This window comes from Maylandia zebra, linkage group LG10 (genome assembly GCF_041146795.1).
Source record: "Maylandia zebra isolate NMK-2024a linkage group LG10, Mzebra_GT3a, whole genome shotgun sequence".
NCBI lineage: Eukaryota > Metazoa > Chordata > Actinopteri > Cichliformes > Cichlidae > Maylandia > Maylandia zebra.
The window spans coordinates 10,360,455-10,379,516 of NC_135176.1; the positions used below are offsets into that span (position 1 = coordinate 10,360,455).

Here is a 19,062-nt window from a genome sequence, read left to right on the forward strand (position 1 = left end):
CCTGTTGTGTTCTCAGTGTGCTCTAAAAATACATCTAAATGCAGTTGAGTCTGAAAAGCCTAGAGCTACAGCATTAGGAACTGTCTGGCCTCAGTTGCTCTAGCAACTGGTTGGAAATGGTCCCTTGAAGAGGCTGCTTCCTTCACTCATTCAGCACTCGCAGAAAAGTTAATATAACACAGCTGCAACAGTCTCACCACGCACAGAACCATGAAAAAAACAACAAAAAAACCCTACTTATAGTAGAATTAATGCACAGTGAGGGAAGTGGTGAAATGCTGCATGCCAGTTCATCATTCATTGTGAGAAATGAAGCCAATGTCTCACCGTAACAGCAAAGCTTTCTTCAGCAAGAAAAGTGTGTCATCATTAGAGGCAGTAAGTGATCTTTTCGGTCCACGCTAATGAAAGACGTACGTGTGACTTTCCTGTTTTAAGCAATGAAAGCAATCACAAAAGTGGAAATAAGAATTGAGGCTGTAAGACACTGTAAAAGACAGATACAGTGCAGCAAGCTCCTGACTTGATATAGATTGTGGCTTAGGAGGAATATAGGGAAACGCAGAGCTCCTGGAATAGCGACTGATAAAGCTGGCTAGAATGAACTCCTACTGTGGATGTCTGCTGCTGATTTGAGCCACATCTACCACCAGCTCTGTCAGTAAATTAGGGACTTATGGCTTGAAGGGAATGGTGATAAAATAAATGCAGCAGGCCACCATGGTTTTTTTTTTTCTTTCTTTGTCTTCAAAGTGAGGTTGCCATGGCCCATGGTCTCACTGCAGTGGGCTTTTTTTTCCCATCACTGGGTGACCACTGGCGGTGGTGGCTGTGATTAGAGAGAAGCTGAGTGCACAGTGCAGCTCTGGCTGAGTGATGGTATTACCACTGAGCAGATACAGTGCAGCAGCAGAAAATTCGGCGAGCAGAATTAAATCTACCGGGAGCACACAGAGTGATAGTGTGGCATCAGTTCAGTCACAAACCCACATGATTAAAAAAATAAAGCTTCTTATAACGCCAGAAGAAATGCAAGTGTTGTGGAAAAATGCCTTGAACGGAACGTTTCACTTAACCATGTGTTTTGTCCACAGACTGCTTTTTTTGCTCTCAGGTGTGAAGTGGAGGGCCTCCAAAACACAGACCAAGACTGGTAACCACATAAATATTTTTGTCTGTCTCTGTGCTCTCTGTGTGTGGGTGTGTTTGTGCGTGACTATTTAAAAGCAGACATACTTCACAATTTGGCGCTACCGTACAGAGTTTATTATCACCCAAAGTCCTTACTGCACTACAACCCAGAGCTACATCGACCTGAGGTATAAGTATCATGGAACTAAAGCTCCCTTTTTTATATACGTGGTATGAATGTAGGAATTAACTTCAAATGAAAATTACTGCACAATTCATTGCAGTGGACCCTGAATACCGTATACAGCATGTGTGCAGTATATGCATTTCATATACCTGGGATGTGCATGCTGAAATTTGTGTTAAAAGTTTAAAGGAGCATCATTTTGAAATTGCATTTCATAAAGTCAGGGTATTTAAATATTTACAGGTTGATTTGTGTATTCAGCATTTTCACTTACACATTAAACTCTGTGCGTGTGTTTGTGTGTGTGTTCCAGGCTGCATGTATCACCCAGCAGAGCTCTACTCTGGCCGTAACACATGGGACTCCTACTCAGCTGGAGGACCTAACAAAGGACAATGGGCTCCTGTAAATGCTCGCCCCTGGAGCCACACACAGAGGTCAGCAGCACCGTCCCCAAACCCACACACAAACGCAACACTTGCAGGACAGTATTTCATTTAAGGGGTACACATGTGATTCACCTGCAGCAGATAACATGTGCTATGCATGTGCCTCACCATACTATATTCGTTTGTTTCTATTTTCATGTCTCTGATCATATTGATATGAAAAAAATTAACCACTAAGGCTGCATCAGTTAAGAAAGCCAGTGTGACTTTTAAAAAAAGATTCTGGGTTTAAGCTCACTGCGGCCGTTGGTAGTGGAACAACTCGATGCTCGAACTTCCTCAAACAAGGGTCACTTGAGCACGTGAGACCTGAGCCTTTTGTAGTCTGGGCTGACTCAAGATAAGAGCCACTTTATGTGGCTGACTGATCAACTGAAACTCTGATGAGCATATTCATGAAAAGCTCTCACTTCATGTGCAGCTGTGGGAATAAACCCGTGTGCGGTTTCAACAGACAGGCTTGTGGTGAATGAAACTACAGCATCTTCAGCTGCAGTTGGCACAAGACTCAAGTCTCGCTATTCAGCTGCAACAGTTGAGGGTACGCGCTGATGAATGCGACTGTAGCTCATGCAGCTATGTGCAGTCGCGGCTTTTGGAGAGAAATAGATAATAAAAGTGAAAGGAAAGCGCTCGTTTTCAGCTCCATAGTTTTCTTCCTATTTCTAGGGTAAAGCTGCTACAGTAGCTTTGCATGATTCGCAGATCAAAATAATCTTCATGCATTTTATACGGAGCCTTGGTGCAGCCAAGTTCATCTAATGTCTGAAACAAGTCATTTTAGTTTTCTTTCCACTACCTTCAAGCAAACTTAGCTTCTGATTGGCTGCTTCTCATAGCAGCAGGTAGGTAGAGAGTGTGTTCTTGCAGACAAAGCGCTGTGCATGAGATGACCATATAAGGGAGATCAGCTGTTATTCACATCATACAAAGCCAAGAGTTTAAAAACATACTGCCTGGATATAGTGTTTTAGAGCAGTTTGAACTAACTGATAACAGTAATCTAAATAAGTAATGTAGAAATGAAGCTGATGCTCTTATTCCACTACGTATTTGATGTGTTTATTATGCGCATCCACCACTTAAAGTTTAAATAGTTTGGTTGAGTCATGGTGGTTACCGTGTGTGGTTAAACTAGTGTTTCTTAATCAGGCCCCTCTGGTGGAGCATAGAGCCACTGCAGGGCTGTAGGTAAAAACATAAAGCTAAATATAGTGTTCTTTATTTAACATAAGTAAACAAAATTCTGCTAATGCTGTGGTGATAGCATTTATTTCACAGAGAAAAAAAACACCTTGAAAACATTTTCTTGTGGGGTGTGGGCCGTAAACTATTTTCATTTTCTGAAGAGGAGGCATGCCAGGAGAAATTTTAGAAGCAGTGGGATTAAATTATTCTTGCAGAGACCTTTGATGAACAAGCTGTGAAGTTTAGCATGAGGGAAAAAACTGGATTAGAGTCGCTGTGAAGGGAAACCTCATTTCTGAGTATGTCCAAAGTTGTGAGCAACTTTGAGCAACAGTGAACTACATTTAACATTTATTTGCAGAAAACATTTGAGAAATTAGCTTTAATCTGACTTCAGGCTACGAGTAAAAGCGTCACATCTTTTGAAACGAATTAAGACAACACAATATTTTTTTTGTCCCCCACTATAGGCTCCAAGAGGGGCGCAAACAGCCATATCATTCTCTGTCAAGTCGTATTTATAGCAGGTAAGTATTTATCGTTCATACCACACTTTAAAGGGGTTTGTGTTGACCAGCTTTCAGAGCTATGTGCTGTGATTTGTGACTGAAACTGCTTTTGTCAGTGTCATTTTCTCTAAGCTGGCTTCACTCGTACTGAGAAACTGAACAGTACAACTCTTGATGCCCTGATGAATCTGAGTATTGACCGGAAAAGTTTCCGTTGTACTGTGGTGTAATTACCATTAATGCCTGTCCACAGCGTGGTCCTGAGTTTAGTTGTTTTCACAGGGGTGACAGAACAATCAACCATGTCCCGGACAAAGGTATCCCAAAGGGGCATAGCCAGCTGCTGCGAATTTGGGATGGTAAAGAGGTGCAGTTTGAGGTCCAGAACTGGCATCACAACTCCATCCATTCGTTCCACATCCGAGATGGCACCAACAATGGTTATCTGCCAGGACCAGAGGAACGCTACGCAAACTGGCAAAACAATGTCAGCAACTTTGTGGTGAGGTGTTGCCGATAAGTCATTAGTTAAGGAATCTTGACTGTATTGTTTTTCTTTTCCCAATAGAACGGGGCTCCTCGCCTGCATCGCAACAACAGGGAGCTTCAGGGAACCACGCCAGAGAGATGGGCCCACTCGGACCCCCGCAGGAGTTTCCCAGACAGGATGGTGAACAACAGAACAGGACCATGGAAACGGCCAGCCCTCCACCAGCGACGGGAGCAAGCGCATCATCACAGTCCAACCCCGGAGCACCCATTAACCCCCCGGGATGAGTGTCCAGCTAAGAGGAGAAGAGACTTTGGACCTGATCAGGTAAATGTGTTTGATTTGGAGACACAACCTTTATTTCATTTTTTAAACGCAAAATGCGTAAAATGTCACTGCTAGATGTCAGGAGATTGCAGTCGGTCAGCCAAGAGAGATCAAAAGCATTCAATGTAAACAGTAACCCATAACTGCTATGGTCAACTTTTTTTCTACTATCTGTGTATAAAAGCATTTTTGTACACGCTTTGTTTTAACATATTTGAATAACACGGAAAGTAAATCAGGAAAGTGTTTTACGTTTTTTACCCCGTAAGTCACCTCAAAACCTCTGGCCTCAATTCATCTATGGTGAGTGCAATATGTATCCACGTCTGTAAAACTGTAAAACTTCTGTTCAATGGCAGTTATGCTGAGATAAGTTGTTGAGGATATCCAAAGGCTTTCTGTGTTTCTGGCTGCTGTTAGCGGCGTTTTTTACCGTGTTGGCTACTATTAGCTGGCTCTAGTGAAACTTTCTTTGAAGTGGCTCAAAAACTGGAAGTAAAGTTTATGTACATCTTTGTGTGTTAGAGCCCTGACTTCGGTTCAGGAGCAGAGGCTTGAGGTGAGGAAGAAGAGGATGGTATTTTATACAGATGCTGTGTTATCCCTTTCCCTTGTGTTTTAGCTTGTTGAAGGGGAAGCCTTCTCAGGCCATAAAACATAGGACTTTGACTATTACATATGTAGCTAGTCTCTAGCCACATACAGGAAACTCAATTTGCGAGGTCGGTGATGTCCATCTCGGGCACTCAAACACTGCATGTTTAATGGATTCGTTTTAAGTTCACGTGAATGGATCAGTTTGTTTAACGCCATAATTACTCACTAATCAATATTTATTTATGAATACAACATTGTTTTTTTTCTATTAACCTTCGTTTCTTAAACTTAGTCAGATAATTTCATTTGACCTTACTGTGCCAATTTCACTGCTGTCACTATGTTTACATGTACACATCTATATGCTACATGGCATTTCATTTCTGTGTAACAGCCCCACCTATTGGTGTAATGCAGTTTTAAAAGAAAGGATATTTATCTGTTTAGGCTTGTCATACTGGATCCAGGCAATTACCTTTACTTGTTCGTGCCCCATCACCACCTCACCAACAGCGCTCCAACCAGGACGACTGGAAGCCTCCAAGTGACAGGGCGGGTCCATGCCACCACTCTGAACACAGGACCTCAACAAAACAGCAACAGGTGAGCATGTACAACATGTATTATTCCTCAGATTTGGCACAACCATTGATTCCCAAATCTGGTTTTTCACTTTTGCAGGAAACCTCTAAACTGCGAGCTGGGAAACACGGCTTCAGTGACCCAGTGCCATCCAACCAGAGCTGCGGCAGGAGGCCACCGCATTATGGAAGCAGAGGGAAGGTCGAGCGGAAAATCTCATCTTCACCAGCAGACCACACCCGTGTGCCTTACAGCCACCAACACCATCACTATAACCATCAACGGCACACAGGCCAGCCTAGAGCACCTCAGCACAACGCCCCACTACACCCTCTGGAGGATAAGGACTCTTGGAACCATTATCACAAACAAAGCACAGTAAGAGATAAACTACTATCACACTTTTATTTCAGTATGCTATTTTACACATAGTAAACAGGTAGAGTGTTTTTATTGCAAAGCCATATGCTCATAAAGTGTGGGTAGATGTTGCTCTTTATCACCTTCAGAATTGACAGGAGACAGTATGTTTTTAAAGGGGTCATGCTCTGGTGACCATGATGTTATTTGTTGTGTACAAGAAAGAAAAAGTAACCTGGTCTTTTTCCACCCATCCTGAGGATCCTCCAGAGCGTTTGGGATCTGTATATCCTAGCTACAGTACCCTATAGTTAAATCGATTAATAATGATTAATGATTAGTGTCAGTATAATTGTGTTTTCTTCCACATCCCCAGTTTTATTGTGAACCTAAAGACCATTACACACTGAGTACTTAGCGGAAAAGTGACACATTCCACATTTTTTCAGATGCAAACTTGTCGACCGCTCGTCGAAGCGCTGAATTTTAGCAGAAAATTAATTCTCAAAAAACGCACTGTGAAAAAAGTTGACATGAAGCGATGATGAGCTGATCCTGATGTTTCTAAACAAGAAAAGGAAGAAAAGGAAGAAAAGGAGATTCTGAGCTCATCCAATTCTCACATAAAGGCAGCAGCAGGGAGAATTTCTTGGTTTGGTCCAGGAGTTCAAGCTGTATCACGAACACTTTCGTACATATTTCAGGATGTCAGTGGGGTAGTTGGAATTCTTGTTGACAGAGTTTGGACCACATCTGAGGAGGCAGAGAAGTAATTTCCGAGAGCAGATTGAACAGTGTTTAGTAGGGGTGCAACGATACACAAAATTCACGGTTCGGTTCGGTTCGATACTTTGGTGTCACGGTTCGATATTTTTTCGATACAAAAAAAATGTTCATGCCTTTTTAATTTGTCATTTATTAAAATTATAAATGTATATATTTAAACTCAAAGGTACAGTTTTTAAATTTAACCCTAACCCTTGTGCGTGTTTTTTATTTTGACAGCGAATGCGCACCTGCGGACCACTTATGTGCAGCCCTGGTTATTTAGCTCGTCATATTGCAGCCACAGAAATTATTTTGTCCATGAAACCATAAAGCTGCACTTTCTTTTTGCCTTATAGTCTGATTTGTCATAACTTCTCCGTTTTGTGGTAAGCTTTTCTTTGGCTGTCACTTCTTCACCCTGACCTGTCTTATTTGGCTCAGCAGAACTAAAATATATATCCTGCTGCTTTTACACACGCACTCACATAAGCTCAGCGATTCTCTGCGCGATCAACCTCTCACATGTTTAAGCTTGCTGCGTGAGATTTCACTTGTCATGTTTGCATAGTAAGCTAACGATTAATAAGACGATGTCAGAGGAATTGGTGCACAAATTATCATCACTCACAGATCAGTGCTGTCGCTCTCTATACACAGTTCGCACGATTGCAAAGTGAAAGCAAAAAACAAGCGCAAATTCAAACGCGATCAATATGTCACATATTGACAGTGGCTCACCGATGCCAATGACATAATTACCCAGCTACATTTCTGAAAGAATGCAAAAGCATTGACATATATTTTTCCTTCCTACAATAGCCCAACGGGCAGGGAAGAGATAGATTTTGGTAGCCCGACTGAAAAAATCGCTAGCTCCAGGACGTCGGGCTAGCGATATTGCAAGCCATGTATCTGATTGAGGAATCACTCATCTTTGGAAAAGAGAGTTTATTACAGAGAAATGTCTCTTTCCAAAATAAAAGCTATACTATCCGCTTCTTCTGGGCTATATTCTCAGCAGCATAAGGAGAATCATGTGCTAACAGCTGTCTAAATGACTCGGCTAAAGTTAGTAGCATGCTTGTTGTTTTTGTCTTTGCACTAGGATGATGTCGGCGTAAATGTGCAGTCATATTCGTTGTGTTCCCACTAGTGCTTTCAGGTTAATCTCGTTGAAATGACCTTAACGCCACAACACGGCAAATCTCCGTTAACGAGCTACCGCCGATCGCCCCGTGCATGGGGCTAGACGGCCAACACGTTAACGAGCTAACTGCGCTAACACACTAGTTCCCACCCATGTAATTGAGCATTGCATGGCACATCCAACATACTGTTTTACTTTAGTCCATGACTCGCTTACCTTCAGGGTCATACGTCACATGAAAACCAAAATAATTCCAAACGCCAGATCTGAATGAGGGTGGGGGAGGTCCATGTTGCAAGGAGAGCTTAACTTCTGTCTTGCTAGCTTGCCCTGCGCTCTTCCTTCTGACTATGCTGTCTGTGTTGAGCGCTCAGTGGATCTGCGCTCGACAGTGCAGCCTAGGCGGAGTAGTCGAACGCAGATTCACTGAGCGCTCAACACAGACAGCATCGTCAGAAGGAAAGTTGATAAAATAAATTACAAATGTTGTATTGTTCGATACATATGCGTACCAAACCGAAAGCACTGTATCGAACGGTTCAATATCGATACGAATATCGTTGCACCCCTAGTGTTTAGCTGTGTGTAAACAGGTAAAACAGTATAATTTTACTATTTACATATCATTGCATATTCAGTACTAGAGATGGACCGATCCGATATTACGTATCGGTATCGGTCCGATACTGACCTAAATTACTGGATCGGATATCGGAGAAAAATAAAAAATGTAATCCGATCCATTAAATATCACGAAAGCACCTCACAAAACTTGCAACACGCTGTAACTCACCTCAGGTTAGCACGTCGGAGCAGTATGCATCATGTGATAGAGCGGCTGTGGCATGCGGGACCTGTCGGTGGTCTGGATAGCATTTGGAGCTTCGCTAGCAACCCGGCATTTCATCTCCGACAAAGTTATCCCCGAGAGAAGTAAAGCAAGTGTGTAAGTCCATCTCTGAATGTAAAGCATTCCTGCGTTAAGCTTAACAAGCGACTGCCTCTTCTTGCTGCTACTTCAATCATGAAACTGCTTAATGATCAGCTGATCGGCTTTTCTGTCGCGAGTCCGTCTCTCTTGTTTGTTTTTGGCCCACTTTGCACCAGAAAGAGGAAACCAGCGGCTGAACAACAGCAGCACGTTTAAGCTTGATAAGCTGTTGTTAGAATTTATTTAATATTACTTTCTACTCGAGAATCTTTTTCTACGTAGCTGACGGCTGGTAACTGTGCAGGGGCGGATCTAGCAAAGTTTAGCCAGGGGGGCCGATAGGGCATTAACAGGGAAAAGGGGGCACAAAGACATACTTTTCTTTCTTATTCTCATTTAAAATGTCTAGCTTTTAATAAATAATTATCTGACATCCAAAGTTTTAATTTGATGTAAAATGAATAGAAGTCAATTACTGTATATAGTGACTATTAAGTCTAATATATATACCCTAGTAAGCTATAGTACTTTTTCCTTTGGGAAGGTACCATCTGTGCAGTCTGCAATTTTGTTGAAGAAAGATGTTGAATCTATTTAATATTTCTTGAAAAATAATTGATTTCTGTGCATTTTTTTTTCACACTGCATCAAATTAAGGTTGATTACATCGATTAAGCATCATGAGGTGGAGCGTGAGGGGTGGTTCCCTATTTTTTATTTATTTATTTTTGTTGCTGGGAGTTGGAACCCTATTAGTTAGGTTGCTTAATATTTACGCTAAGTACTCTTTAAAATACCAGAATAGGGAGGATGGTGTAGGTTTAAGTTTATTAGATTGATCAGTATTGCTGAACTATGAAACATTTCTTTTTTGCATACAGGTATAACAGAATAGCTTTAGTGTAGTTGTTGTTTTAAACTTGAGTATGAACTTATACAAAATGCAGCAAGATATTTAAAAAAAAAAACAGTTTTGTTGATTAAAAAACACTATATTGGATTCATATCGGTATCGGCAGATATCCAAATTTATGATATCGGTATCGGACATAAAAAAGTGGTATCGTGCCATCTCTATTCAGTACTGGCTTTGAGCTACAATCACACTTTTTGCCAGATTCAGTGATCTGATTGGTCAGAATGTTTCTTTTCATCAGAAAACTTAGAAAAATTCAGCTTGGTCCCAAAAAGTACATGACAAGTTTGTCCAGTAAAATTACACGGTCACTTGCACAGTCACGTGCACCAAGAATAAGTGAGTCTGAAAGATATTTTTAACACTTAACCAATTTTACATGTCTGGTGTATAAAGGCCTTAAATGTACAATACAGCTTAAAGTTACTGATGCAAAATTAATTCTGCAGGAGAATCAGCGCATTCATCAACGGACAAATTCAAGGGACCCCTCCCTCTTGAAATCTGGTGTAAACTCTCCTCAGTACTCATCTGTACTCTGTGGTCCGAACAATGGAGGTTTTACTTTCAGCAGTACAGGTGCTCCTTCCAGTCCTTCTACAGACAAAATGCTCAATGGCAGAAAAGATTCACCAGTCATTCAGCCGCGTTGTCCCAGCCTCAGTGGGCAGCTAAAGCTCCAAGAAAGTCCCAGTGTCATCCCGAGACCCAGTCGGGGATCAAGTACATCTCCGACACCCCATGCTGGTTCAAAATCTAGGCTTTCAGACCTCAAGTACAGGAAGACCTCACAGCTCCTCTGCTCACTGCAGTCTCCCCACGATAGAGCAAGAGTGGACAAGCCTGAGAGGGAGTTAGAAGATAAAAAGTCTGAATCCAAACAAAAGTATAAGCTGCTGAAAAAGGAGAAGAAGGGTGACGTTCCAAAGATGGGCAGAAAGGGTGAGGACAGAAAAAGGCGGAAGAAAAAAGAGGAGAAAAGGTTGGCCGAGAAGAAAAAGAAACGCGATAAAGCATCTAAGAAGGAACGGAAATTAGCCCTCAAAATGAAAGTTACAGAACAGGAAATGTTTTCTTCCATCTCTGTTTCCACCTGTCTAAGTGAGGCAAAGATAAGTAAAATGCAGACTTTGAACAGAGAGAATCAGGCCCAGTCACCACCCAAACACAAGCACAGGGACAGGAGTGAAAAAGGAGAAAAGACTACGCATAGGTCATCCACAAACACCCTTCATCCCAGGCCCACTTCACAGCAGCCATCCTCAAAGTCTGAAAATCACAAAATGCTCAAAAAGAGCAGCAGTGCCCCAGAAACCCCTCTTCCTAAGAAAGCCAGCCACCACCAGGCCAGCAAGCGTTCCACCATCGTCTCAACCCAACTGGAAGGTGAGCCAAGAGCAAAGCCAGATGACATACTCCCTTCCCTCTTATTTAAAGCCTTAGCGCCTCTCAGTACAGTGTGCTCGGCTGGCTTAGAGCAGCAAGGTGGGCAGGGAGGAGTTCTCAATGCTCCAGACCTTCAGCCTGTGGCTGTGATGGGAAATTTAAGGGAAACGGGAGACAACCTTGCCAACACACCTCCTGTGCTTAGCTGGCAGGGATCTCCAGTATCAGATCTTGGAGATGAGGAGGAGGAGCTAGAGAAAGGTGTACTAAGCAGACCTGTCCTCCAGCTCAGCCCCACTCAATGTCTTTCACCCCCTCCTGTAGAGAGTGAAAGCATTGATCATATGAGTGCAGAAGATTATTCCCACAGCAGCATGTCTGAATTCTCTGATCTACCTTGTACAATTGAACAAGTTCTGGAGGAAGAAAAAGAAGCGATGATGGACAGCAGCAGGAAGCTGTCTGGCTCTCCCCTTCATGAGTTTCACAATGATGACGCAGGTCTTGATGATGTCTTTGAGAGCCTGGCCACCTTACTTGCCAGCCAGAGGGTCGCATGCCGAGGTGGTCCATTCGGCGGTCCTCCTGCTAGTGATGCCAATGGAGTGAAGTACTCTTCCTCTCTTGAACTGGGCCCAGATATCCACTGCCCCGAGAGCCAGGACTTCTTCCCTACATCAAATCCCACAGAATCCTCCGAACCCAGTAATCAATCACCAGTTCACATTACCTCAGACACACTTGAAGAATTCCGCAGTCAGACAGATGTGAGTAAGCCAGCCACCAGCTCAATGGTGCAGGAAAAAGAGGAGGGAAATGAGAGTTATGTACAAGATGTGATGAAACAAGACAACAAGGATGCAGCAAACCCGATGGAGAGGACGAAGACTCTTTTGGATGGGGCACTGAGTGCGGAGCTGACTCTGACCACAACACATACAGTAATGAAGATGGTAAAGCAAGCTCCCTCTACCAAGGAAGAAAGTGGAAACGGCACAAAGACAGAACGTGCAGGCAAAGAGAAAAAGAGAAAACAGAAGGTAAAGGATGGGAAAAGAGAGGGAGCGATCAAGATTAAGATAAAGAGAGAAGAAAATAAGGTCATCAGCTGTAAAATTAAAACAAGTAGAGTACCCGATGTAAAAGACAGCAATGCTTTATCTTCAGTGCCAGTTATTTCATACTCAGCCAGACTGGTCAAAGACAGCATGAAGGGCCAGACTCCTCAGGAAAATCAAACCCCAAATGGTAAAGATATCAAAAGACAAAAAGTGGACACTGGGAATTCAAATGCAACAACAGATGAGAAGAAAGGGTTCGTTAATGAGACTGCCTGTGTAGTCGGAAATACAGACGTTACCACCTCAAATTCAACATCAGCTGTATCAACAAGTCCAACCAAATTAGACCGTCCTGCACCAGCAAGTAAAGTGGACCCACTGAAACTGAAAGCGCTGTCCATGGGCTTGTCTAAGGAGCTGAAGATCCTCTTGGTTAAAGTGGAGAGCGGCGGAAGGCAGACATTCAATATATCAGAAGTGCAGGAGCCCAGAATCCCAATCCCACTTTCCAAGATCAACATCACAAACACAGCCGCTGATGTGATCAGAGCATGCAGGTGAGTATAAAGCTGACAAATGTGCTACCAGCTCACTGAGTGTTATTCACCTCTCTTAATGAGTATTAATGCTCTGGTATCATTTTTTTTCCTAGGGGGGCAAGTCTGAAAGGGAAATTCAAGGAGTCGTACTTGCCTCCCGCATTCTCGGTTAAACCCAACATTGCAGTGGAGACCCCCATTCCTCGTGATAAGCTGAATCCTCCTACACCAAGCATCTATGTGAGTATGTGCTAATTAATGGAGCTCAAGTAACCAGACTTCAAAAGTAATCTTGTTTTTAGCCACGCTAACAGGCTGGTTCTGCGGATCATGTTCTCAGGCTAAGCTGGTCAGTTAGCCTAAACTCAAAAACCTGCTAACCTTTCTAGCCTAGCTTAGCCATTCTCAACTTTTGAAAGGTTAAGAATGAAATCTCTTGGAAATTTAAAAAAAACTGGATGGATTGCAGTTCAATTAGTTTTTATGGATATACAACAAATCCCCATGTTAACATTTAGCTCAGTTCTATTTCTTGGCCTGTTTATTGGTTAGCAAGCGAGAGCTATCCTAACACACCTTGTTTGAGAAATCTGCAAATTTCAAACCTACTGTGAGGACTTTTCCCCTGGTTTCCAGAGAAATGTTCTCCAACACTGCATTCAGATCTCATCATGGTTTACCCCGTGCTGTTTTCACAGTTGGAGAGCAAGAGGGATGCCTTTTCTCCGGTTCTGCTTCAGTTCTGCACTGATCCCAAAAACGCTGTTACGGTCATCAGAGGCCTCGCTGGCTCCCTCCGCCTTAGTAAGTTTAATTACTGTTAAAAAAAATAATTTTACTTTATTGTTTTGTTCAAATCATCACACAAGAAGCAGGAAAGGTCAAATTAGGCACAGATTGTTCAGATTAAAAAAAACTGGTTTGTCATAGAAGTAGTGGATATTTTAATAGTGCTGTATCTTGCTATATAACCCATTTAAATTTTGTTAGCCACATAACACAATCGAATTTCCCAGAGGAACCCACCCGAGGGATTAATAAAGTTCTATCTAATCTAATCTAATCTAACACTTCCTGCTTCATCTTTCACATTTAAATGCAAAACATGTATTCTCAACTGCGATTGATGGCTTGGCAACCACTCTTCTATGATTGCCGCTTTGAATTCATTTGCATGGCAACACCGGTCTCAGCAATTGAACAGGGGAAAAAAATTTTGTTTTTGTAATTATCTGGTAATTATCTTTCTCTGTTTCTTTCTCCATCGCAGATCTTGGTCTGTTCTCAACCAAATCTCTGGTGGAGGCCAATTCGGACCATGCAGTGGAAGTGAGGACTCAGGTTCAGCAGCCTGCTGATGAGAACTGGGATGCAAGTGGCGCGAGTCAGACATGGCCCTGCGAGAGCAGCCGCTCACACACCACCATTGCCAAATACGCCCAGTACCAGGCCTCCACCTTTCAGGAGAGCCTGCAGGTAGGCATACTCTCATGTTACTTTTATGGCAATTAATGTTGGGTAATGAAATAACTGACTGAATAATTGAGTTGCACCAGCTTTTATTTCAGCTCATGGCTAAATAGATTTTAAAGAAATATTGTATCACATGTTCTAATGTGATTGCTGACATTGCTAAATTTGTTGTTTGCCTGCTGGTGTCTTTTCACCCCTGAATATCATTTTTTAACGGACACTTCAGGTTGGAAGTTCAGCAGCATTTGCTAGACCAGGGTATTTTAATAAAGCAAACAAAAAAAGTTCAAAATAGGGTGTATGGCCAGGTGGCTTCAGGTCATTTCTTCTGTCTGTTAAAGAGGAAAGGGGATTGACCAGTAGAGGACATGGGCAACAGTATGTGACCCAGTTCCAAAAGGCTCCTATATCATTACAGTCTGTCTGCCCATTTGCACAGTCCACTGCATTAAGCTCCATTTTAAACCAACTGGCTTTTAGTCAGAGTGCATTATAAATCCCTCCCAACAAGAAGTGCGCATCAATGCAGGCTTTCTTACCACACCTGTTTTGTGACCGATATGGAGGAAGCTACACATGCAAAACAAATAAGCACTATCTTTGGTGTTGAAAAAAAGAAACAGATTACAGCTGTGATTTGAATATGAAGGCAGTGTTTTGGATCGTCTTGCATATATTACCAGGGACAGAAATCTGAGCCGTCCATTTCCTACTGCTATGCTTCTTGAAGAATAAAGGCTGCTAGCTCTTCCATGTATCAGCACAGAAAAAAACCAAACAAACAAAAAAAGAGGTCATGAATGAATGTAATCATAGGTCTGAATATAAGACAAGCGGGAACATTTTGGGAGTGTTGTTTTTAAATGTCTGAATGAAACAGAAGGTTGTTGGGTGCAGTTATAGGCACGTTATTAATGTGTTCATCTGATAACAGTATAAAACAAAGCATCCAAGGATCGCAAAGTTCATGTTTCTGTCTGAGAAAGGCAAAGCTATCTCAAAGCTAAAAGTCCTGTCCCGTAGTTAAGAGAACCTTATTTATCATGAAAAAATGTGGTGATCTTTTCTGTGTTAGACAAATGTGTTAACCGCTATGCTATAGACTGGAATTAGGTTGAAGTGGGGTCCATGAACTAGAACTTAAATGTTGGTTTACTTGAATAAACAACAGTGATTTGCAGTGTGTTAAAAACATTTTTAAAGTTGTATGAAAACTAATGTTTTGCAAACTGGAGATTAGCTTCTTTTTTGTCATCTCAGATGTGTGAGATGTATATTTTTCAAGAAAGAATCCATGCTTCTGTAAATAAGCATACATGTGTTATGTGTTCCACTGTGAATGATAATTCAGAATTGTTTTATATTCTTAGACTTGTATTTACTTTTGATGCAGGTCTGTCCATCGTTTAAAGCATTAGGGGGACACTAACAGTATTTTAAGGTATTTTGTTCAAAGGTTATTTGAATAAAATACATTAAATGAAGGTTGTAGGTTAGTAAGCAGATGTGTAGTAGTTTGTGTTTAACAATTTAAGTGTCTGAAGTGAGGAAATCAACACATGCAGGCAAAAACGTGATTGACTTCACAGATGTTTCTGTCCAAAACTAACCTTGAATTTATGTAATCATGCATTTGTTATCAGTTATAAGCTAAGCTCATGCAGATGTATTATAGGAGGAGAAGGAGAGTGAGAATGAGGAAGATGAGGAACAGACTCCAAACCAATCGGCAGCCACAAAAGCCGCTCTGACACTATCCAACAGTAAAGGCAATCATACCTCAAAAGCCAGTTCTGCATCCATCTTGAGCAAAGCTCAGCCTCCTCATGCCAACAGCTCTCTGAGGTTAGTGAAAAACTGTGATCTGTTCGTGTAAAAGGTCACAGTATTACAGCGAAGCATATTCATGTTAGGCTTGTGTCTCTCCCCAGCTCAGAGCAAAAACCTGTTGGAAAGATCATTAAATTCGGGACCAACATAGATCTGTCTGATCCTAAAAGGTAAGATCATGTTAAACTTACCTAATCGAGGATCCACAATCTCTCACATTACCTTCTTTTTTTATGACTTTTTTTTTTTTTCAAGGTGGAAGCCCCAGCTGCAGGAGCTGCTGAAGCTGCCAGCTTTCATGCGAGTGGAATCCAGTAACAACATGCTGAGTCACGTCGGTCACACCATCCTGGGCATGAACACTGTCCAGCTTTACATGAAGGTGCCGGGCAGCCGTACACCAGGTAAGTGCGTGTCTTGACTCAGGAGGGTGTTTTTTAATGTTTCAAATGAGGGATAGCTCAGTAGGTAGAGTGGTAGCCCCATGATCGGAAGGTCAGGGGTTCGACTCCACTGAACGGCTACCTTGAGGTACCCCTGAGCAAGGTACCGTCCCTACACACTGCTCCCCGGGCGCTGCACTGGCGGCTGCCCACTGCTTCACTGGGTGAATGGGTTAAATGCAGAGGAACTATTTCCCTATGGGGACTAACATGCACACTTTACACACTTTGCTTTTCAAATTAAAAGGACTGCTTGTGTTTCTCATCAGGTCATCAAGAGAACAACAACTTCTGCTCAGTTAACATCAACATCGGGCCTGGTGACTGCGAGTGGTTTGCAGTCCATGAGCACTACTGGGAACTTATTAATAATTTATGTGAAAAGTGAGTTAAGAACTTATTCAGTTGAAACAAAAATGATACAAAAGATGTTACTGTAGCCTGAATTGCTTTGGTCTTTCCTTCAGGCATGGAGTAGACTACCTTACAGGCTCCTGGTGGCCAGTTCTAGAGGATCTCTACAGTTCCAACATCCCTGTGTACCGCTTCATCCAGAGGCCAGGCGACCTGGTGTGGATTAATGCAGGGACTGTGCACTGGGTCCAAGCTGTGGGCTGGTGCAACAACATTGCCTGGAATGTGGGACCACTCAACTGTGAGTTACAAGGACAAAAATAAAATAAGCCAAAAGCAGCAGCTTCAAACCTCTTTGTCTAAAGTTACTACTTAAATATGCTGTTGCCTTTTGTCAGCCACTGTTTTGTGTTTGCTTTTTTTTCACTCCTCCAGCATACCAATATCAACTCGCCCTGGAGCGCTTTGAGTGGAACGAGGTGAAGAAGGTTAAGTCAATCGTTCCCATGATCCACGTTTCCTGGAATGTGGCTCGCACAATTAAAATCACAGATCAGGATACCTTCAAGATGATCAAGTAAGATGTGTGTTTGCATCTACAGAATACATGTGTGTATGTGAGGGGGCGTTAGTTTACATCTTTCACTGTCTTCCCCTCCCTCTCTGTCTCCCTCTCTCTCAAACACTCAGACACTGCCTGTTGCAGTCCATCAAGCACATCCAGATTCTGAGAGACCAGCTGGTGGCTGCAGGGAAGAAAATCTGTTACCAGAGCCGCGTGAAAGACGAGCCAGCCTACTACTGCAACGAGTGTGATGTGAGTGACTCTTCTGTTGTGTGAAAGAAGTGAAAGCATGATACGAGTCCCACTTTCAAAAGTCGAGCGCGGTGTTAGTTTAATCAGGCTATGAGGTCGCTCAGCTGACACCCTTTTACACATCCAATTGGCAAATCCATCCTAGAAGATGCTGTTTGTGCTGCTTTAGCTTTCCCTCAGTGCTGCATACCTGCAAGCTGCTTTGTAACCCTCCTCTGCTGTAGCTGCTCCTTTTCATGCTGTTTATGGCATAAGCAATGTTATATCTGCAGTCGCTGATACCTGCTTTGTCCTGTGTTGGGGCTTTGCTTTGGCTCTCCCTATGTCTGCATATAGAAGGGTCTGGAAGGTTCCCCAACAGAGTCATACCACTAAATATGAACTAATGCTTGACTAAAGTGGTGCTGACTACACTGTGTTTGTGCAGGTGGAGGTGTTTAACTTGCTGTTTGTGACCAGTGAGAACAGTAGTAAGACGACCTACGTGGTGCACTGTGAGGACTGTGCCAGAGCTAAGAGCCCGTCGCTGACAGGAGTAGTGGTGCTGGAACAGTATCGGACAGAGGAGCTGATGAAAATCTATGACGGTTTTGTGCTGGTTAGTATGATTTTATAATCTCTAATGGTGACTTTTTAATCTGGCATCTGGAATGAATTAAATTTATTTATTCAGACTGTTTTTTGTTTTTGATGGCATCTCTGTCATGCATTTGGAGCTACGGTGCTGTGAACAAGTATTTCCCCCGTTCTTGATTTTTTTTTCCCCACATATTTGTCATAATTACATGTTTCAGATCATAAAAATATTTGACAAAAATAACCCAAGTAAATACAAACTGTAGTTTTTAAATGAGTTCAATTTCATGGACTGTGAGCAGGCCTGCAACACATGTCTAATCAAGAAACCACTTTAAAAAAGCTGTCTGACAAAGTGGAGCAGGCTAAAAGATCTGAAAAAGCAACACATCATTATCATGAAACAACTGAGAAACAAAGTCGCTGAAAGAAAGCGTTATAAAGCCATTTCTAAGGCGTTGGGACTCCAGCAAACCACAGTGAGCTATTATCCACAAATGGAGAAAACTTTAATGGCCGGCCTACCAAAATTACTCCATAAAGCTTTTAACAACTCATCCAGTAGGTTATAAAAGAACCCAGAACAACATCTAAGGAACCCACTCATGATTCAACAGTAAGAAAGAGACGAAGGCTCATCTCATGTTTGCCAAAAAACATCTCGATGATCCTCAAGAAAATATTCTGTGGACTAACTGGACAAAAGTTGATTTATAATTATTTATTTATTTTTTTTGCATCATGTAACGGGAACAGAGCATGTCATAAAAAGAACATCACACCAGCAGTCAAACATGGTGGTGGATCTGTGATTGTCTGGGGCTGTTTTGCTGCTTCAGGGTCTGAGCGACTTGTCATAATTGGTACAACCATCAGTTCTGTTCTCTACCAGAAAATCCTGAATGAGGATGTCCTGCCGTTAGTTCATGCCCTTAAATTTAAGCACACTTTGCTTATGCAGCAGGTCAGTGATTCAAAACACATCAGCAAGTCCTCTAAAT

At 42.3% G+C, this 19,062-nt stretch overlaps 1 protein-coding gene across 4 annotated transcripts in view; it reads left to right on the forward strand.

Annotated features, from left to right (window-relative positions):
* kdm6bb (lysine (K)-specific demethylase 6B, b) overlaps positions 1 to 19,062 on the forward strand; it is a 28,168-nt gene that overhangs the window by 4,004 nt on the left and 5,102 nt on the right. For 2 of the 4 annotated variants that reach the window (XM_004557332.6, XM_076889015.1), the window contains exons 3-20: positions 1,095 to 1,153; positions 1,632 to 1,755; positions 3,426 to 3,482; positions 3,747 to 3,951; positions 4,033 to 4,281; positions 5,326 to 5,838; positions 10,032 to 12,586; positions 12,682 to 12,808; positions 13,267 to 13,372; positions 13,839 to 14,044; positions 15,717 to 15,886; positions 15,973 to 16,041; positions 16,127 to 16,275; positions 16,584 to 16,698; positions 16,782 to 16,969; positions 17,104 to 17,245; positions 17,359 to 17,485; positions 17,913 to 18,083. In XM_004557332.6, the coding sequence (XP_004557389.2) occupies positions 1,637 to 1,755; positions 3,426 to 3,482; positions 3,747 to 3,951; positions 4,033 to 4,281; positions 5,326 to 5,838; positions 10,032 to 12,586; positions 12,682 to 12,808; positions 13,267 to 13,372; positions 13,839 to 14,044; positions 15,717 to 15,886; positions 15,973 to 16,041; positions 16,127 to 16,275; positions 16,584 to 16,698; positions 16,782 to 16,969; positions 17,104 to 17,245; positions 17,359 to 17,485; positions 17,913 to 18,083 (5,268 nt within the window). In that variant the 5' untranslated portion in view covers positions 1,095 to 1,153; positions 1,632 to 1,636. Of the gene's footprint in view, positions 1 to 1,094; positions 1,154 to 1,631; positions 1,756 to 3,425; positions 3,483 to 3,746; positions 3,952 to 4,032; positions 4,282 to 5,325; positions 5,839 to 10,031; positions 12,587 to 12,681; positions 12,809 to 13,266; positions 13,373 to 13,838; positions 14,045 to 15,705; positions 15,887 to 15,972; positions 16,042 to 16,126; positions 16,276 to 16,583; positions 16,699 to 16,781; positions 16,970 to 17,103; positions 17,246 to 17,358; positions 17,486 to 17,912; positions 18,084 to 19,062 lie in introns of those variants that run through there. The other 2 variants (XM_012920813.5, XR_013100516.1) reach the window with 2 other exon arrangements.